At 40.4% G+C, this 26884-nt stretch overlaps 1 protein-coding gene across 1 annotated transcript in view; it reads left to right on the top strand.

The window, feature by feature from the left end:
* Positions 1–26632, top strand: part of pdgfc (platelet derived growth factor c) — a 417573-nt gene extending 390941 nt beyond the window's left edge. The window contains exons 5-6 of the mRNA XM_060851433.1: positions 23408–23622; positions 25550–26632. Of these exons, the coding sequence (XP_060707416.1) occupies positions 23408–23622; positions 25550–25666 (332 nt within the window). The 3' untranslated portion in view covers positions 25667–26632. The remainder of the gene's footprint in view (positions 1–23407; positions 23623–25549) is intronic.
* The last annotated feature ends 252 nt before the right edge of the window (positions 26633–26884 follow it).

Genomic DNA, 26884 nt, shown 5'->3' with positions numbered 1-26884 from the left:
GAAGCCATTGTGTACTAACACCTGCTTATCAGCTACTAACTGTTGCAATCCATACGCTACGTGACTGGGGCTAAAGTTATGCAAGTTGCCCTGTGCTTGCTTTTTATCCTGTAGTTAATGGTCAGCAAATTGTACATTATAAAGTCTGGTGAATCTCTCTAACCTGTTGGAATGATTCAGGACCATCAATCAAGCTGGTCACCTTTTCTCTCCCGGTGATATATTACAAATAAACTTGTGAGAACTCAAGGCTTGTGTGTGCGATTCATTCCAAAACAACCATTCTCCAACACCATACCACTAAGTGCACTATCTCTTTCGCAAATTCTATCTTGTCATCTGGCCTATAACAGTAGTTTTATCAGTGAACTTGTAGATGGAATTAGGATGAAATTTGGTCTCACAGACATGAGTGTAAGGGGCTGAGTACACAGCTTTGCAGGGTGCGAGTGTTGAGGATTGTCATGAAGCATGTGTTGTTGTCTATTTTTACTGATTGCAGTCTGTGGGTTAGGAAGTTGAGAATCCAGTTGCAGAGGGCGAAACAGAGACTTAGGTCTTGGGTTTTTGAGATTAGTTAGGTTGGAATTATAATGTTGAAAGTGGAACTTGTAGTCAGTGAGTAGGAGCCTGACATAGATAACCTTGTTATCTAAATGTTCCCGGGATGAGTGTAGTGCCAGGGAGATGGTATCTGCCTTGAGAGTGGGTGAGTTGCAAAGGAAAGCACTTCATAATTATGGAGGGCAGGGCTGCCGAGTAGTAGTCATTGTGGCACACTGCATGAGTTTTCTTTTGTACCAGGGTGGTCATCTTGAAGCAGGGGGTCTTCAGACCAGAGTAAAGTGTGGTTAAAGATGTCAGCTATGACAATTCTGTTCCTTTGACAAGGTTGAACTGGCCTTGGTTTTTTTCAGAGAGGTGCTAAACAACCCATTGTTCCGTCATGTCTGAAGTCTGAATGGATCATTTGGGGCCTTTTTATTTACCCTGAAGAGATAATGCCTCTGACCTAAGCCTTTCATATCTTTAAAAAAAAACCTGTCGGGTGGCACGTGGCTCAGTGGTTAGCACTGCTGACTCACAGCACCAGGGTCCCAGGTTCGATTCCAGCCTCAGGTGATTGTGTGGAGTTTGCACATTCTCCACGTGTCTGCGTGGGTTTCCTCCAGCTGCTCCAGTTTCCTCCCACAATCCAAAGATGTGCAAGTCAGGTGAATTGGCCATGCTAAATTGCCTATAGTGCTAGGTGCATTCGTCAGGGGAAATGGGTCTGGGTGGGTTACTCTTCGGAGGGTCAGTGTGGATTTGTTGGGCCAAAGGGCCTGTTTCCACACTGCAGGGAATCTAATCTAATCTAATCAAAGGGGAGTATCCATCTAGCTGTGTTTTTGATTCAGTTCAGCGGCAGTGTGCGTTAAGAAAGGCTGCTGGTTCTCTCCCTCCTTCTGCCCTTCTGACTTCGTAACCTGTAAGCCTGGTTTGGTTCATTTTTTATCTCTGTGCTAAGGGATGTGTTTATTGGGATTGTTGCAAGTATCTTTGAAATAGCATCATTAAATCAGGGATAGTCTGTTGTGTTTGGATAGGATAAGTTATCCAGTATTCTATTTTCTGTTCTTTATGTTTCATTCTGTAATTTGTAAATAAATTCTGTTTGTTTAAAACTTGGCAGTTGCACCAGCTGATTCACTCCGGGAATATCCACTATACCCTTATCAAAAACAAATAGCAAAGTTACGGTCTGGGCTACCTGCTTAAAAATGTTTTGAGGGGTCGGGCCTGGTCTATAACAGATTGGGGCTCTTTGTGGGATTTAAATAGTGAGTCGTCGGTGTTAGTGTCTTTTATTTTAGGTGTTTATTTGATTGTTTTAAACAGCACTGGGATAGCAATGGCTCTTTCAGTCACCAAGAAGGTTCTGGAAGTTGAAGAAGTGACCCTGAGGGTTTTACAAAAGGTAAATATGCCCAAGCTATGAGAATTAGTAGACAAGCTGGAGTTGAAATTACCTCCTAATGTGAGGAAAGATGAGATGATTGAAGCAGTAGCTCAGCGTTTAAATTTGCTGGAAAACCCCATCAGGAGCAATAGAGATAGCTAAACTTCAATCACAAATAAAGCAGCTTCAGGTAGAAGCAGAAATGAAACAGTTTGAGTTACAACTAAAATTGGAAGAGAAAGAAAAAGAACAAAGAGCTTTAGCAGAAGAGAAAGAAAAAGCGATAAAGTTTGAATTTCAGAAAAGCCTAGACTGGAAAGTCAGCTTAAAAGATGGAGATGAAGGCTGAGGAAGAGAGTGAGGATGAGCAAGCCCCTGGTAGTCAGAAGCCTGGTGAGAAACTGTTTAAGTATGTTCAAGCATTGCCAAGATTTTATGAGAAGGATGTGGAAGCCCTCTTCATCTCATTTCAAAAGGTGGCTAAACAAATGCAGTGACCAGTGACCACATGGGTTTTTTGATCCAAACCAAGCTTGCAGGAAGAGCTAGTGAGGTGTTCACATCACGATCAGTGGGGGTATCTGGGGAGTTTGAGGAGGTGAGAAAAGCTATCTTAAGTACAAATTAGCATGTACCAGAAGCCTACAGACAATATTTCAGGAATCTTAAGGATGGGCCCTGGTCAAACCAATATTGGGTTTGAAAGTATCAAACAAAGTAATTTTGATAGATGGATAAGAGCTTTAAAAATAGAGCCAACTTACGATGCCCTTAGAGAGAAAACTATTTTGGAGAAATCCAAAAATGCACTGCCTGACATGGTGCAAACTCATGTGGAAGACCAGAGAGTTAAAACGGCAAGGTTAGCAACTAAAGCGGCTGATCATTGAATTCGTCCGTAAAACATGGTTTGGCTTCCAGCATCAGTTTCAGTCTATGAGGGATGGAAATTGGGGAAAAGAGAAATCCTCACATGGAAAGGAAAAGGTGGATCTTGGTGAAGATCATAAGAAGAACTTACCACAGGGTAAAAAGGAAACCCTTGAAAGGGACAAAGTTGTTAAAAAGCTCCACTGTTTTCATTGCAATAAAGTAGGTCATATGAAATCACAGTGTTGGCGGGCTAGGAAAAAGTCAGATATAGAAAAGTAGGACAAGTCTGGGGGTTTTGTTGAAATGGTTACAGAAATCACAGTGGAAGCCAGAAAGCTGCATTAGGGTGTACAGGCTGATCAGAGGTTGATTAAGGAGGAAATGCCAGATCTGCTTAAAAAACATACCTGCAAAAGTAAAGTTTATTCTCATAGACCAGGAGTATATTAAGGGACACAGAATCCTGAAGGATGAAAAGCTATGTACTCCTGAAGGGCTATTGTCAGGAAAGGTACTAGTAACAGAATTCATGGTGAGACAAGAAGCACTCAATCATGTAAAGTGAGGTTAGAGTATCCAGAGGAAAGTGGAGAATTTGTGTTAGGAGTACTGGACAAACTAGGCAGAAGTGGGGACTGCAGATGCAGGAAATTAGAGTCAAGATTAGAGTGGTGCTGGGAAAGCACAGCGGGTCAGGTAGCATCCGAGGAGCAGGAAAATTGACATTTCAAGCAAACTCCAGGAATACAATTTGTCCTTGCAAATGATATAGCTGATTCACCAGTAGTTGCCACCTACTGTAATTGAAAATTCAGTGGAAACTCAGGCAACTGAAGCAGTGCAGGATTTTTACCCTGGAATCTTTCCTGATTGTGTAGTAACAAAGTCACAAAGTCACCAGCTAAAGCAGGAAAGATCAAAGGGGACAGATAAGGAAGCTGAAGGGACTTTAGGAGAGACTTTGTTCAATTGAATGGTTGAGACAAAACAGGATCAAATAAATAATCATGCAAATATCTTTAGCTCTGTCAAACTTTGTGCTAAGGGATGTGTTTGTTGAGGATTGTTGCAAGTATCTTTGGAAGAGCATCATTGAGTCAGGGATAGTCTATCAAGTTTGGATAGGATAAGTTATCCAGTATTCTATTTTCTGTTCTTTGTGTTTCATTCTGTAATTTTACAAAATTCTGTTTGTTTAAAACTTTGCAGTTAGACCAACTCATTCACTCCAGGAATATCCACTATACCCTTATTAAAAACAAACAGCAAAATTATGGTCTGGATTACCTGCTTAAAAATGTTTTGAGGGGTCCATAACACAGCCAATACTCCCAACAGCTGGTACACACAGGATCTGAGTGCACAGCCAAGGATTTCATCTGGACCAATCACTTTCAATGGGTTTACTTTCAAATGGCTAATCTAATGTCTGCAGTGGTGACTGAGGGAACAGGTGTATCCAAGGCTGTCAGGACAAGGTGACACCATTTCGCTGACCTTCTGTGCAAATGAGTGTAAAATGCATTAACTACATCAGGGAGTGATGTATTTTTGTTACATTCCATTTTGCTTTATTTTTTAGCCCGTAATGGTATGTAAACCCTGCAACAAACAGGGAGTGTCCATGTGTTAGTTTGGGTCTCTAGCTTAGTCCAGTTTTGCCTCTTGGCGTCTCTAATAGCCTTACAAATGTAGTATCTGGATTTCCTGTCTAGGTCAGAATGATCTGACTTGAATGCCACATGGACATACGCTAGGAATATGCTGAGGAGGTGAAATTGAAACCAAGTTGTTCCAGTCTCACCTGCAGGCCATTGCAGCTCCCATGTTTTGTGGTAAAGTAACTACTTGTGATCGATCCAGGGCGTCGGTAATGGATGTCTGTTGCTTCAGAATGGGCTGCTCCTGATGGGGTCCTGGCTCTGGGTCATGGTCGCGGGCACTATAGGGGTCCTCAGAATCAGTTCCACCAGGATTCCACATTGTCCATTTCCCTTAAGGTCAGTTGCCATTCCTGGGCTGTTTGGGCCTCCTCAGAGTTGGATCATTGCAGGGTCAAATACTGCTCCTGGGCTGGTCGGGCCTCAGTTCCGGGTTTCCTCAAAGTGAAGAAGGTCAGGCCAGCGGGCTGCCATTAAGCTTGCTCTAGGCTTGCTGATCCAGAGTCGGTAATCTGTAGAACCTTCAGACGTGCAAGTAGATTTAAGAGAGCATTGGCAGAAATTTTAACAGACTTAGAATTGAAGTTGAAAAGAGCAGAAGGATTGCAAGATATGTAAGAGTAAGATTTGCTGTAGAGAGCTTGCAAAGAGTTGCCATGTGTTGGCACCACCTTGAATCCTTATTTTTATTTTACCTTACAATTATAGGTACAATGTTAAAATATAGGCCAACCTATGTAACACCAACTTGTCTTCAAATCTTCAACCTAACCTTGAAACAGACTAACTCATCTTATGCCTATTCTTTTGGCTAAAACTAGCTCCTTAACTCCCAATGTTGAATTTGAAATCCTAATAAATTCTAATCAAATTCCACTACAGGCCTGCCAGCCTTTCCAACCTTCTCTAAGTTTTGCCACCCCTTTCATTTTTCCATTGCCTCTCAATTCTCCATCAGTGACAAGGCTTCAGTTTTCTGGGCCTCATCTCTGGAACTCCATCCTCTAAACCTTGTTTCTCTCTCTCTCTTTAAAAGTCTCTTCAACTGAGTCACAAGGCAAAACTAGAAGGCATATTTTTAAGGTGAGAGCAAGATTTATAAGGGACCTGAGGGGCAACTTTTTTGCATGGGGTGGTTCATATACCGAATGAACTGCCAGAGGGAGTGGTAGACAGTGACAACATTTAACAGGCATTTGGACAGGTCGATCAATAGGAAAGGTTTGAGGCATTTGGGCCAAATGCATGCAAGTGAGAGACATTTAGTTTGGGAAACCTGGTCGGCATGGACAGGTTGGACCAAAGGATCTGTTTCTATGCTTTATGATTCAATGATTCTATAAAAGCAAAGAATTGGCTTAAAGGTAACTCTATTGAAATGCTTAACAAAATAATAGATTAACCACTATAAATTAACTGTTCCCATATAGTATCATCTATTTTCAATGCCCTTATCCATAGTCATGGAGTCATAGAGTCCTCCAGCGTGGAGACAGATGGCAGATCACCACCAGCTTCTCAAGGGTGGGCAATAAATTCTGACCTAGCCACCAGTGCCCATATCTTGAAATAATGTTTTTAAAAATTCCTAATCAGTAAATGTTCTATTCTGAGGCAGTCTTAAGGCTCTGTCAAGCTGATTGCAAGTGAGATGACCTGTACCTTATATAGTTTGCTAAGAGTTGTTACATCACTCTTTGGTCTGCCTCACGGACTGAATAAATAGAGAAGGTGAATATTTGAGAATGTGAGGGTGGATCAGAAGGAGGGCTCTTTCAGTTTTATTACAAAATTTGACAATATAGTAAACAATATTGACAGTTGATTTTAGGAGGGCATAGACTGGTTTGTTTTTAATGCTTATTCATGGGGTGTAGTTATCATTATAGAAGCAATCATTTATTTCCTCCATAATTAGCTTCCTAGAGTCGATGTGGTGTCCTTCCCTCATCATGAATATGGTGGTATGGGGCATTTAATAGATTGGGTGGGTGGCAGGTATGGACCCTAAAACCTTCCTGCCTCCACCTGGATTAAACTCCTTCCCACTTTTTGAACCCTTCAGTCGGTCAATGAATGTCCACTTCAGCACCTAATCCCATTGCCACTGATAATAACCCAACAGCTCAATCAGTTGAGCGTGGCAAATAAATCCTGGCATGTTTCCTTGTGGGATCCCAAAGAAGGTTGTGACAGTGATTATGTTCCTGTTAAGTGCTTAAGTGTCATGAGATGGGGGATCACGCTGGCTATCCAGCTGATGGTCACCACCCTTGTCATCACCACCAGAATTCCACCCATAGACTCAATTCAGCACAAAAAGTGGTTATTTGGTCCATTATTTGGTCTATGCCAGCTCACTGGAAAACAAGTGAGTCAATCCTATTCCACTGTGTTATCCTGTAGATCTGCAAGTTTATTTTGTTCAATTGCCCATCAAGTTTCTTTTCAAAATCATTTGTCATCTCTGCTTTTGCTCTCCTCCTAGGTAGACCATTTCCACTCATTATTGTTCTACCTCACAGTTCCCTGCATCTCCTGCCCAATAACTTAAATTTTTGTTCCCTGTTCTTGGACCATTAGCCAAATAGAGTAGCCTTTCTTAGTCTATCTTATCTAAGCTGTTCATATTCATCTGCACCTGCATCAAATCTTCTCTCAATCACCTTGGCCCCTTTCTTAACCACGAATCAGTGTAGGACAGCAAGAACAGGGGTAATTGCTCAACAAGATGCTGTGCAATTTTAGATAGGAACATGACACCAGGTTTGCACACAGTTTGGTTTAACCTCAAACTGTTAAAAGGCAGAGGGATGGCAGTCATTGTTATATAAATGAATTAGAAACAGGAATGAAAAACAGTGGCTTTGCTTTTTCCAATAATTTTTGAAGAAGGTTTATGTTCATCAAGTACTTGATATCAGACAAGCTCTTTGTTTTAAAATGTCTTCATGGGATGAGGACATCATTGGCTAGGCCAGTATTTATTGGCCATCCCTAATTGCCCAGAGGGCAGATGAAGAGTCAACCACATTGGCTGTGAAGTCGCATGTATGCCAGACCAAATAAGGATGGCAGTTTCCTTCCCTAAAGGACATGAGATTAACTAAGAAGAAACTGTTTCTAATGTCAGAAATGTTGGTGGAACAAGTACTTTTTAGGAACTAAACCAATGAGGGTGGCATGGTGGCTCAGCGGTTAGCTCTGCTGCCTCATAGGGTCAGGGACCTGGGTTCAATTCCCGCCTCAGGCAACTGTCTGTGTGGAGTTTGCACATTCTCTCCATGTCTGCGTGGATTTCCTCTGGGTGCTTTGGTTTCCTCTTATAGTCCAAAGATGTGTAGGTTAGGTGAATTGGCCATGCTAAATTGCTCATAGTGTTAGGTGCAGGGGAAATGGGTCTGGGTGGGTTCTCTTCGGAGGGTCAGTGTGGACTTGTTGGGCCAAAGAGCCAGTTTCCACATTGTATGGAATCTAATCGAAACATTTTTATTCAGTGAGTTGTTATGACCTGAAATACAGTGCCTTGGAAGGGGGTTTAATATTGAGTTGAAATATCCTGGTCTCTTGGAGAAGTCTAGGAGATTGAAGAGCTGACTTGTGATCAACAAAAACAGTGGAGGTGGACTTGGAAAGGCACTAATTACCTTGAGAGACTTCGTTGGGATCACTTTGAGCTGAAGGTCCACAAAATTTCAAACACTTCATCTGCCTGCCCCTTCAGGCCTTATTTCCCGCTGCAAACTACGATGTTTGCCAACCAGATATATTGATTTATTTGTCTTCTAATACTTGTATGTTATTTTTTTAACTCACCCAGTGTACCAATTAGCTCCTCATTTACTTTAGCTTGATCATGGTTCTAATCCTTGGGAAACACTAAGCATAAGCAGTATGTCTCCTAGTTCAGCTTTCCTCAACCTCCTCACTAACTCCTTTGTCAAGAAGAGAAATCTGGCATTGTTTGCCCTTGTCCCCTAAGGGTGGCATAGTGGCTCAGTGGTTAGCACTGCTGCCTCAGAATGCTAGAGGCCCAGGTTTGATTCCCGCTTTGGGTGACTGTCTGCGTGAAGCTTGCATGTTTTCTTTGTGTCTGTGTGGGTTTCCAGCAGCTGCTCTAGTTTCCTCTCACGGTCCAAAGATGTGCAGGTTAGGATGATTAGCCACTGTAAATGCAAGGTTTCAGGGATAGGGTAAGGAGCTGAGTTTCAGTGGGATGCTTTTCAGAGTGTTGGTGTAAATTCGATGGGCTGAATAACCTCTTCCCACACTGTCGGGGTTCTGTGATTCCTTGTGGGAATGCACTTTGACTGTATTTGAACAATCGTCTGTTTTGTTTCCTTTCTGTTTAATTTCCTTTTTTTTATTTCACTCATGAGTTGAGGCCCTTAAGTAGTCCCCATTTATGAATTGTTTAAGTTCTATTCCCATCTGTCTTCAAATTATCAAGAAGTAGGTGTTAGGATGCGTGACCAAAGGTTTATTCAAGTTAGTAATTTTTAAAAAGAATGGTAGAAGAAGTGAAGAAGCAAAACGGATTTTTCAAGGAACGAGTTCAAAGCTTAAGGACCTCAAGGGCTGAAGGTGCAACCACTGGAGCTGAGGTGAAAGACACTTTGGTGCACAAGAGACAATGACTGTAGACACATAGCTTTGTGGGGATCGAATAGATTACAGGGCAAGTGGAAACATGTAGGGATTGAATAGAATAGGAGGAGAATTTCAAAATCCAATGTGCATTGCGGTTCTGTATCTGCTGTAGATTTATGAAGGCACAGATCACAAGCCACTCAAAGCCAATGCCCAACTGAAGCTGAATGCTTTCTTTTTGTATCTCTTCATTATAGAATTGGAAACTCAGAACAGATAAAAACACCGCGCAGACAGAAGCACCGCGCAGACAGAAGCACCGCACAGACAGAAACACTGAGCTTGGCTATTAACATTTGTTGTAATTTTATTGGAGTACATGCTACTGCAGACTAAGAAAAAATAAGCTAATCCAGTATAAATCTCTGCAGAAGCAAGCTATTCTGATAATGAGGTAATTTTCCAGCTTTACGTTTAAGACTGAGAGCAGTACTTTTACCTTGTTTTCTATAGCGTTTTAGGGATAGGGCAAAATATAGTTGAAGTGCAAGATGGGGGAACAAACAGGGGTCATAAAATCTTCGAAAGACAAATAAAATAACATTTCATGCTTACAGTGACACTAAATTACTTTTGGATTTATGTCTGTTGTTATTGAGCAGAAGTTTCAACATGTATATCTATTTAAACACATAAGTTCAGATTTGCTCAGGCATTTGTTGAAGTCAGCTACATACATAGCATTGCACAGTTGACATTTTTCCACATGGATATACTATACAGATTCCACTGCTGCTACTTCTAGTCTGATAAGTGGAAATGCTTGCCAGAGGCTGGAAGTTTCCTATCAAGAAGTCTGGGACTAGACCACTTAAACAATGCTAGATCCTCCAGGCCCAATGGTACTTTATCAATCCAACATGGACTTCTGGCTCAGATCCCAGTTTGTGCAAACGTCAGTGGATACCAAAGGGGTACTTAATGTGCTCTGATACATTTCTCTTCTTCAAATGTAATTAATAAACATTTTTCAGAGTAGACTGCCGCCTGCAAGTATGTTTTGATTTCTACATTGCTTTTCTGAGTTATGACGTCAAGCCTCTGTTATCCAGCCTACCACAGAGCTTACACAAGGGACAACTGCATATTTGAACAAGTTAAAAAGTGTGGGTCCTATTTTCCCATATGTTACTATTACATTTTGTCTTTTTGACTCAATTTTAAACTGATCAATTAATCACAAATAGGCGAACTCATGTCTGGGCTGGCACCTGAAGAATGTTTACATGGACAGGTCTCTGTGGAAATCCATCTCACAATGAGGTCTCAACTATTCTGGTCCAATTAGCGTATCCTCATCTTAAAAACAACATGCCTGAGAAAGGCAGCAGCTGTCAGCAGGATTCAGACTGATCTACCAGCTTCATTGAGTTTTACTCTTCCATTTCAAATATTGAACTGATTGGGTAGAACTCAGACCACTGAGGATTGAAGGATATGTCCCAGCTTGTATGGAGAAAATTGACCTATCCTCTCAATGATTCACTCCCATTCTCCTATTCCAGGAATTCCTAATGAAATTATGTCTTTATTACCACACCAAATGATTCATTGTTATTAATTAGTAATATCCATTGAGCATTTTTTGTACTTCAATACAAGAAATAAATTCTTTGTTCACTGTTATGTTTGTTTATGTTTCAACTTGATTCCAATAAAATACACTGGTCATTGGAAATTTTAGAATCTGTAATTTATGCAAGATGATTGAGCAAAGTATCCGAAATGAGAAAAAAAGGCCTATGCTTTACTAAGGAAATACTTTTAAAAATCAGGAGCTACTTTTTAAAACAGTTAAGTTATTCAATTATGTGAATTATTATGCTTCTTCAGTAATTCCAGTTTTAGTATTGTGTCCTCATTCTGTGAAGTGGTTAAACTGTGGTTTTACTAAGTATTTTCCTTTCATATTGACTCATGGGGCTAAAACATCCTACTGACTCTGTGATTCAGTGCAACAGTATTTGCTTCTTTGATCCAAAAGAGGTTTGTACAGTTTATTTTTCTTTGTTGCAACCTTAATTTTCAAAATGGGAGTCAGTTTGTTACTTCACAAACTTTTCTCATGCCATTAAATTGAAGTTAAAGATGATTCTTCCACACATTGCATACGCACTGATGGGTCACAGACACAGTAAATCTAATCTAGTCATGTCTTTGTTGTCTCTACAAGCAAAATTTCTCCGAAACATTGGGTCACTAAATGTTTTGTTGAAATGAATGATCTGAAAAATGTGGCAGTGTTACCCACTAGCAACAAATATCCATAAATATGGTTGAATTAGCCACTTTCCTTTACATTAGAATCATGGAGTATGCAACAACTTCCTGATATGCATTCCTGCCGGGTGAAGTGCTGTGCTGAAACTGCACATACCTTAGGCAATGTGAACAGAATCAAAGAAAAATCATCAATTTGAAAATCACACAGCAGCTCACCCAATGACCTCTGTGACATCCACAGAGAATTTTCAAACTAATCCCCGTTCTTCCACACTTCAAAGGTATAGTTCTCGCTAGAGAATGCAATATATTACCAAAATTACCACCTTACTGTCTCAGAGGAAGAATAAAGCTGTTAGATACTTTGATTCCAACCGGTAAAATTCAAAGGCCTGACAAGCACCTACAATGAATCTTGACTATGCGAAAAGAAGTCATTCAGCCCATGGGTCTGCACTGACCCTCTGAAGAGCATTCCAGTCACTGCTCCCCACCCTATCCCCATAATCCCGCATTTACCATGGCTAATCCACCAAGCCTACGCATTCCTGGACAGCAAGGTGCAATTTATCATGGCCAGTCGTACTTAACTTGCACATCTTTGCACTGTGGGAGGAAACCAGAGCACCCAAAGGAAACTCACATAAACATGGGAAGAGAATGCGCATACTCTATATGCAGAGTTGCCCAAGATTGGAATTAAACCCAGGTCCCTGTGTTGTGAGGCAGCAGTGCTAACCCACTGAGCTGCCGTGCCTCCCTATGCTCAAAAGCCTTAACAGTTTTCCTACTGAGCTCTACAGAACCACAGTCCCCATACTCCCACCCTGCTCACTTAAATACCACACTTAATTTTGACGCCCAGATTAATTGAAGAAGGTTTTTAACATTTCCTCCAAAATAGGTGTGAAGTTAGTGGAGCCATCAATTGAAGCTGCCACATGAAGGTCAAACTGTTTTCAGGTTCAGGCATGATTGGAATGAGCAGTGAAAGCCAAACAGGCAGCTTGGTGGTGCCATATCCAGCTTGGTCAGGGGAGAAAGCCGATTGCAGAGGGGTTGAGGACTTGTTAGTAACAGATGCCTGTTGTTCCTTGTCATGGAAAAATGATTCCACAAAAAATTCTTGGCTATTTGTTGAACATTTAACATCAATTCCTTTTCAATGAAAATTTTGTCCATTTGTAACAATTGTGAAGGGTCTGATAATGAATGTAGGACTGAAAATGTGTTGCTGGAAAAGCGCAGCAGGTCAGGCAGCATCCAAGGAACAGGAAATTCGACGTTTCGGGCATAAGCCCTTCTTCAGGAAATTTTTTAACAGGAAATTCGACGTTTCGGGCATAAGCCCTTCTTCAGGAATGTTTCTGATCTCCAGCATCTGCAGACCTTACTTTCTCCTCAATGAATGTAGGACTCCTATTTTCCATTATTAACCATCAGAAACAGACAGACTTGATTCTCATTCATTTACAGGGCAGATTGAAAATTACATCAAATTAAAACAAAAAAAATTGAATGCTAGAAATCTGAAGCCGGAGAAACAGTTTTAAAGAAGGGCAGTAGACTCAACGTTAATCTGTGTTTCTCTCCACAGACATTCAGATTTGCTGAGTTTCTCCAACAATTATTGTTTTTTTCTCTGTTTGATAATCGCATCAGATGGATTTTCGCTGTTAATGGGACAGCAAAGCCACAAAATTCCACACACACAGCTGCTGTAAGTGATACTGTGGGATGCCCATCATCCATTATGTGCAATAGTCCTCTGCTCTGACCTTGTAACGGCCTTTTCTGGAACCTGAGAAAGGTAGCTTTGAGCATGTTCCTGAAAATAAACAAACAAGTAGGATTCAAAATGGACAGACAGTGAGGCCCAAAATGGAGAAATAATAAAGAAGGAGGGGAGTGAAGAAACTAGTGGGTCTGAACTGAATGGGAGGCGAAACAAAATTATTAAGTGACCAAAATCAGAAAGAGGCGCAGAAATAAGCCAATCAGCACATCAAGTATTAGGGAAGCTTGGTGACTCAGCGGTAAGCACTACTATCTCATAGCACCAGGAACCTGGGTCCAATCCCAGCATTGGGTGACAGCATGTGAGGGTTTTGCATTCTCCAGGTGCTCCAGTTTCCTTCCACAGCCCAAAGCTGTGCAGGTTAGATGCATTGACTATGATAAATTGTCCCATAGTGTGCAGACTGAGTGGGTTAGCCATGGTAAATTACAGGGTTAGGGTGGGGGCATGGGTCTGGATGGGTAGCTGTTTGGAGGGTCATTGTGGGCTCACTGGGCTGAATGGCCTCTTTCAGCAATGTATGGATTCTATGATTCTAAACCTGCTCCATCATTTCATAGGATCCTGCCTGAACATTCACCTCATTATACACTCCCACACTCTCACATATACCTCTTTACACTCACACTCACACAGACAGTAATAACCCTCCCACACACACGCACACACACACACATCCAGATGCACACATACACATATAATTTTATGGGGTGAATTTGTACTTGCAGAATTACATTTTACTTTGCTCAAAAACTGCACGAATCCATATAAGATTCTGTAAATCCATTTTTTTTGGTTAAGAATCAGTCTGACCATTGTGGCATAGGCCAGATCACACCTAACTCATATTATCTGGGCCGACATGACACCAATTGTTAAAGTTCATTCGACAATTAACTTTTAAATGTTCTGGAATGAGTTGCCAGAGGAAGTGGTGGAGTCTAGTACATTTGCAACATTTAAAAGGCATCAGGATGGGTGTATGAATAGGAAGGGTTTGGAGGGATATGGGCCAGGTGCTGGCAGGTGGGACTAGATTGGGTCGGGATATCTGGTTGGCATGGACAAGTTGGACCGAAGGGTCTGTTTCCATGCTGTACAATTCTGACTCTTATGACTGACTCTTACCCTGGTACACCTTTCTCCCCATATCTTTTAGCCCTAAGTACTATATCTAACCCCTTCTTGGAGACATTAAATGTTTTGGTCTCAAACACATTTTCTCTGTGAAGAAATCGCTCTTCATCACATTCCTAGATGCCCTTTTCTGTATTCTTAGACAATGAGCCCTAGATTTGGACTCTAGTCATTAAGAACATCCTTCCTCCATTAGATCTGTTAGAATTGTATTGGGTTCTGTGAGAAATTCCACCCCCACCCCACCAAATTCCAGTGAACATAGTCCTAGCCTATGCAGGTTCACTTCATATGTCGATACTGCCGACCCAGGAACCAGTATGGTAAACTCTGAACAGCCAGTACATCCTATCTCAGATTAGGAGATGAAAACCACATATAATCTCCAGGTGTGGTCTCACCCAGGCCCTGTACAATAGTAACATGACATCCTGCTTCTCCACTTGGATCCTGTTATGAATATCAGCATACCATTTGTCTTCTTCACTGCCTGCTATACTTGCATGTTTACTTTCAACCACTGGTGTACAAGGATACCTTGCATTCCCCCGTTTCCCAATCTGTTACCATTCAGGTAATGGTCTGCCTTCCTGTTTATGAAATCAAAGTTGATAATCTCATATTTATCCACATTATACTTAATCTACCTTGCATTTGTCCACTCACTCAATTTGTTCCAATCACAATGAAGCATTTCTACATCTTCCTCACAATTCACCCTCCCCAACCTACTTTGCAAACTTGGAGATATTGCATTTAGGTCCTTCATCTTTAACATATATTGTGAAAGGTGGGTTCCCAGTAGTTACTTCATCACTTGGTAAAAGACACATTCACTCCTATTCTTTGTTTCCTGTCTGTCAATCAGTTCTCTATCCTTATCACCACACAACCTGCAATCCCATCCACTTTAATTTTACATGCTAATATTTTCTCTGGGACCTTATCAAAAGCCTTATGAATTCAACTAGCTCCCCTTATTTACTCTATTAGTATCCCATCCTGTCACTATTTGCAAGTGCTTTGCTATTAAATCTTTTACAATTAATTCCAATGTTTTCCCCACTACTGATGTAAGGCTAATGGTCCTTGTTTTCTGTTTTTTCTCTACCTCCTTTTCTAAATAGTGGAGTTTCATTAGCTGCCTTCCAATCCATGGAACTGCTCTCGAATCTTAAAAGATGACAATTAATGAATCCATTATTTCAAGAGTCGCTTCTTTCAACATTCTGTGATATAGATGATCAGGCCCCAGGGAATCATTGGTTTTTAATCTCATCAATTCCCCAAAAAACTAATTTCCTACTAAAACTGATTTCATTTTTAGAATCAAAACATCCCTACAGAGCTGCAAGTGGCCATTTGGCCCATCAAACATTTTCACACAGAGGATTCTTGTGTGAAATTAACTATCAAAGGAAGTGGTAGATGCAGGCACAGTTACAACATTTAAAAGATATTTGGACAGGTACATGAATAGGATGGTTTAGAGGTCTATGAGCCAAATGCAGGCAAGCGGGACTAGTATAGTTTGGGAAACTTGGATAAATTGGATTGAAGGGACTGTTTCCTGCTGTATGACTCTATGATTCTGCGCCGCCCCTCTGAAGAGCATCCCACCTAGATCCCCATTGCCATTCCCACATTTACCATGGTGAATCCGCCTAGCCTGCATATATTTGGACACTACTGGGCAATTTCTAGTGACCAGTCCACCTAACTGGCACATCTTTGCACTGTCAGAGGAAACCAGAGCACCTAGCAGAAACCCACACAGACATATGGAGAATATGCAAATTCTGCAGTTACCCAGGGCTGGAATTGAACTTGGGTCTCTTGCGCTGTCAGGCAGCAGTACTAACCAGTGTTCTCCCTCTCAGTCGATCTTTTGTTCCCCAGTATTTTTAGGACATTATTTGTGCCCTGCTAATGCAGTCAGAACCAGAATTGCATTTAATTATATTTCCATTTCTTTAGTTGCTATAATACCTTCCCAGTTACTGACTGTAAGGCATTTACATTTGTCTAAACTAAACTTGCTCTCTTTACATACCTATAGAAGCTTCTACAATTAGTTTGTCTGTTCCCTGAAAGTTTACTCTCATGCTCAGTGCTTCCCCCTGCCACCTTATCAATCCTTCTGCCTTTCTTTCCTGAAATCAAAACCACTCTTTTTTTGGCCACCTTTTATGTCCCTTCCTTGGATCTAATACTATCCCAAATGTCCCTTGTTAGCCATGGTTGGGCTACCTTTCCCATTTTATTTTTATGTCAGACAGCACAGAGCAAATTGTGAGCTTAGACTGATTAGGGATAATCAGCTTGGATTTCTGTGTGGAAATTGTGACTCACAAATTTGATTGGGTTATTTGAGGATATGACCAAGAAGATAGATGAGGGCAGAGTTCTAAATTTTGTCTGTACAGACTTTAGCAAGGCCTTTGACAAGGTTCTGCATAGTGGACTGATTAGTAAAATTAGATCATGTGGGATTCAGAGAGAGTTTGCCAATTAAATTTAAAAATTGGCTTGACAGTAGGTGATAGAAGGTGGTAGAGGAGGGTTGTTTTTCAGACTGGAGGCCAGTGACCAGTGATGTTCCACAGGGATTGGTGCTGGCTGCACTGCTGTTTGTCATTTATATCAATGAGTTTGGATGATCATATAGGAAGCATGGTTAGTAGGTTTGCAGATTGCACCAAAATTGGTGGTATAGTAGTCAGTGAAAAATGTTATTTAAGAATACAAAGGGATCTTGATCAGGTCGGCCAATGGGCTGAGTAGTGGCAGATGAAGTTTAATTTGGGTAATTGTAATGTGTTGCATCTTGGTAAGATGACAGGACTTAAACAGTTAATGGTAGGGTCCTGTGGAATGTTGTCGAACAGAGAAACCCCAGGGTTCAGATGCATAGTTCCTTGGATGTTGCGTCACAGATATACAGAGTGGTAAAGTAGGCATTGCTCAGACCATTGAGTATAGGAGTTGGGACGTCATGTTGCAGTTATACAGGACTGATAGACAACATTTAATACAATTACTCAAATTATTTGATTAATTAGTACAAAAATTAAAGACTGTTTCCTAATTTATCATATACATTCTATTCTGCATGTGTTTCTTCAGCGCGAATTGGCTTTAACACAATTGAAGAATTTAGGCCATTATTTGTAGAACTCAAACTTTCCTTACGTGTATTGGCTATAATGTGATTCAGCCCCCATTAGTCAAAATGATGTGGCTATTGTGCAATGTTCTTATAACATGAGATCGCACAAGAACAGAGCTATCGTGTTATATCAGAACTAACTGTAGCTAAAATCAGTGCTCAGTTTCAGTGAAATATCAGGGATAAAGGTAGTATTAAATAACAAGGGATTTTGCCTTTTTTTGCTGAAATCTAAACTGCTTCCAATTCTCAGATTTTTTTTGGTCAATTTGTATGCCCTTTCCTTGGATCTTGTCACATCTCTGATTTCCCTTGTTTGCCATGTTTGGGCCACCTTTCTCATTTTATTTTTGTGCCGGACATCACAGAACAAAGTGTAAGCTTCAAATTCAATTTGAATTGGCCAAGTACTAAACAAAACCTGATCAATTGATACAAAAATTAAAGTTATCATGTAATGAAAACCAGTGCTCAGCTAAATAATGAGATAGAGGGGATAAAGATAATATTAAATTACAAGGGGTTATAATATTATAACTGTTGTGGCTCAGAAGCTTTGGGTAGATCAATGCCAACCACCTTCTTGCTGATTTCCGATTAAACTGTTGATGCCAAATGTGGAAGGGTGCCCACATGCCTCAGCAGAAGGTAAACTTAATCTTGATGAACAGGAAATAGATTTATCACATATTGCTTACTAGCTATTTACATTATGTTAGAGATGAAACTCAGACTTCTGAAACTCAGACTCAATTAAATAGTTCACATTACTTTGAAATATTCTTGTACATAATTGGTAACAAACAGAACTGGTTAGCTCCTCCAGGAACGGTCCTTTTTATTATGATGGATGGAGCTTATCTCATGATGTCATGATGGACTCTCTTTGGTACGAAATGCCTATATAATGAGTCACGCAAAACAGTCTGAATTTTAAAATCTGCAGGTTTTTTTTGATTATTTTTATTCATATGGCTGGGCAACAGTTATTGTTTGATACTGAAGTTAACAATCTGCTGAATGGCTTTAACTGATGTCATTATGAATGGTTAAGGTGCCACCAGGGGTTGAGTTCAGTATGGAGTTCAGTATGTAGATGATGGGTTGACTTAGAACATAGAGCATTACAGTGCAGTACAGGCCTTTCGGCCCTCGAGGTTGTGCCGACCTGTGGAACCAATCTGAAACCTGTCTATCCTACATTATTCCACTTTCATTCATTTATTCCATTTTCTTCCATATTGAAAATATGGATGGACAAAGACACACTTGAGCTGTTTATTTTTTGTTTTATTTGCAGGCAAATGGTTATATTCTCCTGGCCCATCTTGACAGTTGTCCAGATTTTCCAACAAGGGTTAAAACCTGGGACTTCATCATTGATGTCAGTTACCAGTTTTGTGGTTGGTGATATTTTCATTCAACCAGGAGGGATACCATCGAGAGGAGCTGTTGTCCTTTTATAGGCTGTAGAATGTAACAGCTACGGATTTTTGGATGCATACTTTGGTTTTATTGAGATTATGTGGGAATAAGAGTGATTTGTTAGCTGTCAGACATGGTATACTTTTGGGGGGCTCTTTTCTCTGCAGATATCAGGAAGTTCAGGTTGGGAAGCTGCATTGGTCTGATATACCTAGAAATAAACCTCACCACAACATAGACTTAGATATCTACTGACTTTATGTGGAGGCTCCTAAGCCAGGTCGACCAGCAGTATTTAGCTGCTGGATAGACAAGGTAAGTGAAACAATGCTGCCCATCAGGTGAAGAATAATGAAAGGATATTTTGACATTGGTGAGTGGTTGATCGCAGAACCAGAGATAAAATTATTTTCTGGACTTCTAGTTCTTCAGATGGAAGGCTGAAACTACATTATTGGCAGTTTTTGCTTTTAGTCTCAATTTTTTGAAATAAATTTCCAGAAAACATGGATCGTTGTTTCATTGAGACATTTGCCTTTTAAAAATTAATGGTTAAATAAAACATTTCAGTTAACATCCCTAAGTACAGGAGAAGCAGTTGATTGGTGAGTTGTTCCCGAGACTTCCTTTTAAATGTAGTATTTAAATATGGAGGCAGTGTAGCACATTCCCATGGAATGCCTCTCCTTTCGCATAGGAACTCTAAGACACTTCTTGAGCAGGGAATGTTATTAACTGCAGGAGCTAAAACTCTGGGTTTCAGGGTTTAGGTGACAGCTGCTGTGATTATGAAACATCTGAAATGCTGAGTTTTGAGGGTAGATATGGTCAACCAACAGTTTAAGGGCATACTGAAACAGATTAAATGGGTAACTACCAGACAATCAAAGAGGACTGGGAGAATTGAACATGCATCACTTGAGTGCATCTCACTCACCAAACAATATGCAGTTCTGATTATTGGTAAAGATGGTGGTTTGCCAGGCAAAGTTCAGGGAGATGGGAAAGAAACTCCAAAATAGTAATCTCAAGGTTACTGTTAGTGCCTTGTACTATTGAGTGTAGGAATAAGGATAGAGCAAATTAATATATAATTTAATAGATTGTACAGTTGGGAGGGCTTCCGATTCCGGGGACACTGGGGCTAGTTCTTCAATATACCAGCTGAAGGGAAATACTGAGTCATTAAAAGGTCATGAATGGTGCAGGGTGACATGCCGTGGGAAATAGCAGGAAAGAATCTAAAGATGTTTTGTGTTCGGAAGTTGTAGGAATTACCAATAAGGGTTGGAGTACCAGTGCCCAAAGAGGTTTGTACTACTCAAGGGAATCTGTTACCATGTAACCACAGAATAATCTGCAAACAGAAACCCAATATCAGTAACACTGAGAATCACCACAACACTAATTGCTACATCCCTGGCTGTATCCCAAGTGTGGGTTTTCCAAGGCAACCATATATAGTTACAATAGGAAAGTGGCTAAAGCACTGTTTAGGAAGGCTGGACCGTTTCTGATCTGGCTTGAGTAACCAAGCTGTGAGGTCAGTTAGCTTTGTCATCATTGTAAGTTTTCCACATTTGAAAGGTGGAAAGGATTACAGATGTGACCATCAAATTCCATCTGAATACAAAATAAAAACCAAAAGATGTGTGGATTGATGTAAATCAGAAACAAAAATAGAAGTTACTAGAGAAGCTGAGCAGGTCTGGCAGTGTCTATGAAGAGAAGTCAGAGTGAATGATTCAGGTCCGGTGATTTTTCCAGCTACTCTCCTGCCTCCATAGCTGAATTTTGGTTTCGGGGCAAGTCTGTCCAGTGTGGTTAATGATGCCAGTGAGGAACCCTCAGATTGGAGCTGAAGAATGGTTCAATGCTTGCCACAGCATAATTAGACTACAAGCAAACAGATATAGAGCTGCTTGAAGTGAGAATCTATTGTCAGGACCATTCTTCATGAGTTCTGCTACATGGTAAAAATTTCCAGAACCGTTGTTATCTGCTGCGTTCCTCATAACTTCCTTCCATGAGAACAATGTTCAGCTTCCCCTTGCTGCTGTAATTTCAGGGTGAGATGATGATGAAGTTGTAAAGGGCTTAGCATCACCCTGGATGGCTTTTTATTGTTCCAAAAATGCCTCAGATCCACTTGTTTTAATAGACCACCAGGTAGAGTCAATGCCCTAGAACATTGCAAACAATCCACAGTGTAAATCATATGATTTCCGTTCTCTCAATAATTGAATATGTGTAAAAAATGTTTCTTAAAAACATATATGCCTAGTGATACCAAATGAGCTTGAAAAACAAAGTACCCCACTATGAGTGCTTCATTTTCTTCAGAAGATGGGATAAAATGCATCAGACCACAAATATAAACCTTAAGTAAAAATTGATACAAACCTGTATAGATTCCAACTTCAAGTAGCTGCACATGAAAGGAAAAGCTAGTTAATGTTGCAAACGTTTCGTCCCCTGGCTAGGCGACATCATCAGTGCTTTGGAGCCTCCTGCGAAGCGCTTCTTTGATGTTTCTTCCGGTATTTATAGTGGTCTGTCCTTGCCGCTTCCTGTTGTCAGTTTCAGCTGTCCGCTGTAGTGGTTGGTATATTGGGTCCAGGTCGATGTGTTTGTTGATGGAGTTTGTGGATGAATGCCATGCCTCTAGGAATTCCCTGGCTGTTCTCTGTCTGGCTTGCCCTATGATAGTGGTGTTGTCCCAGTCGAATTCATGTTGCTTGTTGTCTGAGTGTGTGGCTACTAGGGATAGCTGGTCGTGTCGTTTCGTGGCTAGTTGATGTTCATGTATGCGGATTGTTAGCTGTCTTCCTGTTTGTCCTGTATAGTGTTTTGTGCAGTCCTTGCATGGTATTTTGTACACTACATTAGTTTTGCTCATGTTGGGTATCGGGTCCTTCGTTCTAGTGAGTTGTTGTCTGAGCGTGGCTGTTGGTTTGTGTGCCGTTATGAGTCCTAAGGGTCGCAGTAGTCTGGCTGTCAGTTCAGAAATGCTCCTGATGTATGGTAGTGTGGCTAGTCCTTTGGGTTGTGGCATGTCCTCATTCTGTGGTCGTTCTCTTAGGCATCTGTTGATAAAGTTGCGCGGGTATCCGTTTTTGGCGAATACCTTGTATAGGTGTTCCTCTTCTTCTTTTTGCAGTTCTGGTGTACTGCAGTGTGTTGTACAGAGAACACCGAACGGAGAATTCACCACAAGGGTATACAGGAAAGCAACACACACAGACCAAGTCCTAAACTATGAAAGTAATCACCCAACACACACAAACGAAGCTGCATCAGGACACTATTCAAAAGGGCCACAACACACTGCAGTACACCAGAACTGCAAAAAGAAGAAGAGGAACACCTATACAAGGTATTCGCCAAAAACGGATACCCGCGCAACTTCATCAACAGATGCCTAAGAGATAGACCACGGAACGAGGACATGCCACAACCAAAAGGACTAGCCACACTACCATACATCAGGAGCGTTTCTGAACTGACAGCCAGACTACTGCGACCCTTAGGACTCATAACGGCACACAAACCAACAGCCATGCTCAGACAACAACTCACTAGAACGAAGGACCCGATACCCAACATGAGCAAAACTAATGTAGTGTACAAAATACCATGCAAGGACTGCACAAAACACTATATAGGACAAACAGGAAGACAGCTAACAATCCGCATACATGAACATCAACTAGCCACGAAACGACACGACCAGCTATCCCTAGTAGCCACACACGCAGACAACAAGCAACATGAATTCGACTGGGACAACACCACTATCGTAGGGCAAGCCAGACAGAGAACAGCCAGGGAATTCCTGGAGGCATGGCATTCATCCACAAACTCCATCAACAAACACATCGACCTGGACCCAATATACCAACCACTACAGCGGACAGCTGAAACTGACAACAGGAAGTGGCAAGGACAGACCACTATAAATACCGGAAGAAACATCAAAGAAGCGCTTCGCAGGAGGCTCCAAAGCACTGATGATGTCGCCTAGCCAGGAGACGAAACGTTTGCAACAAAAACTTCCAGCTCGGCGAACAGAACCACAACAATGAGCACCCGAGCTACAAATCTTCGCACAAACTTTGAAAGCTAGTTAATTAATTGTCTTGTAGCTAAAATAGTAACTGGATTATTTATCAGTTAAATTATAGATGTATAAATTTAACAGAAAAAAAATCCTTTCAGAACTTTCTGTTTTTTCTCAGCAGATTATACAAAGCAACACCTTAAACTTCACAATACATCTTTTTAATCAAAGAATTAATAGCACAGAAACAAGCCATTTGTTCTAATAGAGCCATGGTAGTATGTATACATCACACAAGTCTCCTCCACCTTAACGTGCTTCTACTTCTTTTTCCCCTCATAAACCTGAAATGGCAACTGTACATGACCAGATGTTTTTTGAGGTAGGAAATTAATGGTCAAAGCATGTGCAACACTCAGACATTGTGCCATAACCTTGTGATCTTAATCTAATGTTCTTGTTAATGCAGTTGATCTGAACTTGCTGAAAGAAGAAGTGAAGCTGTACAGCTGCACACCACGCAATATATCAGTGTCTCTGAGAGAGGAACTCAAACGGACAGATACCATCTACTGGCCAGGGTGTCTACTGGTAAAACGCTGTGGGGGTAATTGTGCCTGCTGCTCCCTTGGCTGCCAAGATTGTCAATGTGTTCCCATCAAAGTGTCAAAAAAATACCATGAGGTATCTGGTAGCTTCTTCAATGATTTTTCTTTTAAACTTTTACTGTAATAATCATTAAATGTTTTCTTTGTTGGGAAAGAAATGTTGGAGTGTAAACTTTAGTAAGACAGGATAGTTTTTAATCCTCAGACCCTGTGTATGGGTATCCAAAGACTTACCCGAAAGAACTTATTATCTCTTAAAGTTTGGCTGCAAATTTAACCCAGTAACTTTCCAACAGGTTTTTGCAAAGAGAAAGAGAAGTCATTGTCTGATTAATCTGAATTCATGGGCTTTTGGCAGATTCCAACACCTCATAGTTATCATACTCCATAATATATTACTGAATAAAGGAAAAGTGCAAAGAAAATAGCATATTATACTTGTTATATGACACCAGGTTATCGTCCAGTAGGTAAGTAAACCGGTTGGACTATAACCTGGTATCATATTATTTTTAACTTTGTCCACCCCAGTCCAACATCAGCACCTCCACATCATATTATAATTGGAATAGTTTAAAGTTGTACAATTCTCATGTATTACAAAAAACACAGAATAACACAAATGCTGAAAATCTGGAATAAAAAACATTATAACTGGATATGAATTTCAGGCTCAGAATCTATGTAGAGAAAAGAGTAGAGTTAATATTTCAGGTTTGAGACTTTCATCAGAACTAGGAATCATTAGAGGTGTCAAAATTAATGATTTAGATGACTTAAAGTGTGGAAACAGGCCCTTCGGCTCAACTGGCCCGCCGAAGCGCACCCACCCAGACCCAGTCCCCTACGCTTACCCCTGCACCTAACTTTACGGGCAATTTAGCATGGCCAATTCATCTAACCTGCACATTTTTGGACTGTGGGAGGAAACCAGGGCACCCGAAGGAAACCCACGCAGATACGGGGAGAAGGTGCAAACTCCATACAGTCGCCTGAGGCAGGAATTGAACCCAGGTCTCTGGCGCTGTGAGGCAGTAGTGCTAACCACTTTATTTGTATATTAATTGCACACCACAATGATTTCGAAAATAATTTAATGGCAATGATATTTTTCAGATCAAATAAGGTTGGGCAGGTGGCAGAGGCTGGGGAAATTTACAATGGGACCAAAACAAGAAAGAGAAAAAAGTACAATAGAATGGAACTGGAGATAAGGTCATTAGACAGCAGGAGTAGGAGTGAGAGGACAGGAATCCCAAAGGAGATGGAAAACAGAATCAAAGATACCTTTCTGTATGCAGCTTCCTTGTTAAACCTTCCACATTCAGTGCCAAGTTTGGGATTCAAAACCAATGTGCCAGCACTTTTGCCATTGGCTGTTATTTATTGAATGCTATATTCCAAATGGCTGTGAGAATAAGGAGATCAATGGATTAAAGATCCGTCATGAATTGCTAATGTTTTATTTCTTTATGAGATGTGGCCATTGTTGGCATAGAATTATTCAACATGTTGACATTTATTTTTCAGCAATTATTCTTCTCAAACACAATACAAGTGATGAAGTCATAAGTGTGTAATATTCATGTGGAATACTCAGCTGTGAACACAAAATTGCATCATCTTTTGTCAATTTAGTATCCAATTACTTAAAAATTAGATTTTCTTTAGTTGCTGATTTTATGAAATTAATATTCTTCTTTAGAGTTCTAGCTGACATATGCATATCACTGCCATAATATGCTGTTTGAATTTCAAGAAGCCCAAGTAAGAATTTGGATGATGTCGCACTGATGTCCAGGTCACTTATTTTATAAAGACAGCTTTACAAGAGAGATTTATTGTATGGACAGAATCCCCAGTGATGTATTTGGACATATTGTTTGTATTTTAGTGTGTTAGTAATGGAAGTTTCAAAGTATCTGGTATAATCTATTTAGTGACAGGAATAAAGCTCCTTCATCTTTCATGCTGTTTTAACTTAATGGCTTAAACTTTTTCAGGTTCTTCAACTACGATATAGAAGTCCTGGGAAACCATTGCAGAAATCCCTGGCAGATGTGGGATTGGAGCACCATGAAGAATGTGGCTGTGTGTGTAAAGGAAAAACAGAAGGTTAAGCTAGTTTGCCCTTTTACCTTTCAAAGACTTGAAGCATTGAAAAATGGGGCCTGTGTGCATTATCTTGTTCAGAGATCACACTCATCTCAGTTTTCGACTTTCCACTTTGTAGTTTTTTGGTGGACTTTGGTGTAGACATGTAGCTCTCCTGCCTATAAATGGACCTGAAAAGTATGAAACAGGGGACGAACTCCATTCCCAATAAGATTTGGATATCTAGATGATGGCAAAGAAAATAGCTCATGCATTGAACTCTGGGTTCCCTTTCTTTCTCACCTGTGTAAGGATATAAATATTACTTAATTTACTGTTCCAGTTCTGAACCAAGTAAAATTGCAGAAAATAGTTTTCAAGAGAAAGGACTACTTCTGGAATCAACTACTGCTTACCACCATAAATGTTGTGACTTGCAGTATTCCTCGCCTCGTGGCTGAAAACTTCCAAGAAAATCTGTTTGTGTTGTGCTGCTTGTCCTCGTGTGATATCACTTCCTGTGTGCATCATTTTCTTCCATACACAATTTTTAAAGAGAAATCTGCAATTTCTGCTACGATATCCTAGCAAATGTGTCACAGTGACAATATACTGGAGAGATGCAGAATTTGAGGAGAGTAAGGACTTACCAGACTTTTCTGAGGGCATTGCCTGAAGTTGTGTACATTTTTTTATATCTTCTCATTTAGGCTAATATGACTAAAGCTTTTTTTTTGTATTACATTAAATGTATCTATTTTGTACCAAACCTATTTAAGAATTTAGCTTTTGCATTGTCTGAGATGACTCATGATTTACAACACTTTAACAAAAGGGAAATGGGTAGGTGTGATCAAAAGCACAGTCATATCATTGCACTGTCAGTGTTGGTGCTTTGTGTAATGTACTGTATATATCTTTTTCTACAGTAGCCACTATTCCAAAGATCGAATTAACCAGAACGTCTACTTAATTGTCTACTTTGTTCATAAAATAGTTGTATCTGTATCTTAGTTTGACTCGGTCCTTTCTCTTTTTTAATACAATGTCATAAGGTAAAGAATATATAGTTTATGGGCATCTTGTATTAACGCAGACTTTCATTGGTGAATTTACTAACTGAGCTAGTAAGTGCAAGGTGTTCTAACTAGAGCAGCTGCATTATTAAAGGCTTTGCTGCAAAAAAAGCTAGTTTTCCAGAAAGTTAGTCTTTCTCAATTGAAAATATTTGTTAAAAATATCTG

Source organism: Hemiscyllium ocellatum, chromosome 36 (genome assembly GCF_020745735.1).
Source record: "Hemiscyllium ocellatum isolate sHemOce1 chromosome 36, sHemOce1.pat.X.cur, whole genome shotgun sequence".
NCBI classification, from domain to species: Eukaryota; Metazoa; Chordata; class Chondrichthyes; order Orectolobiformes; family Hemiscylliidae; genus Hemiscyllium; species Hemiscyllium ocellatum.
The sequence above is the reverse complement of the archived record's forward strand: the minus strand, read 5'-3'. Positions and strand labels throughout refer to the sequence as shown.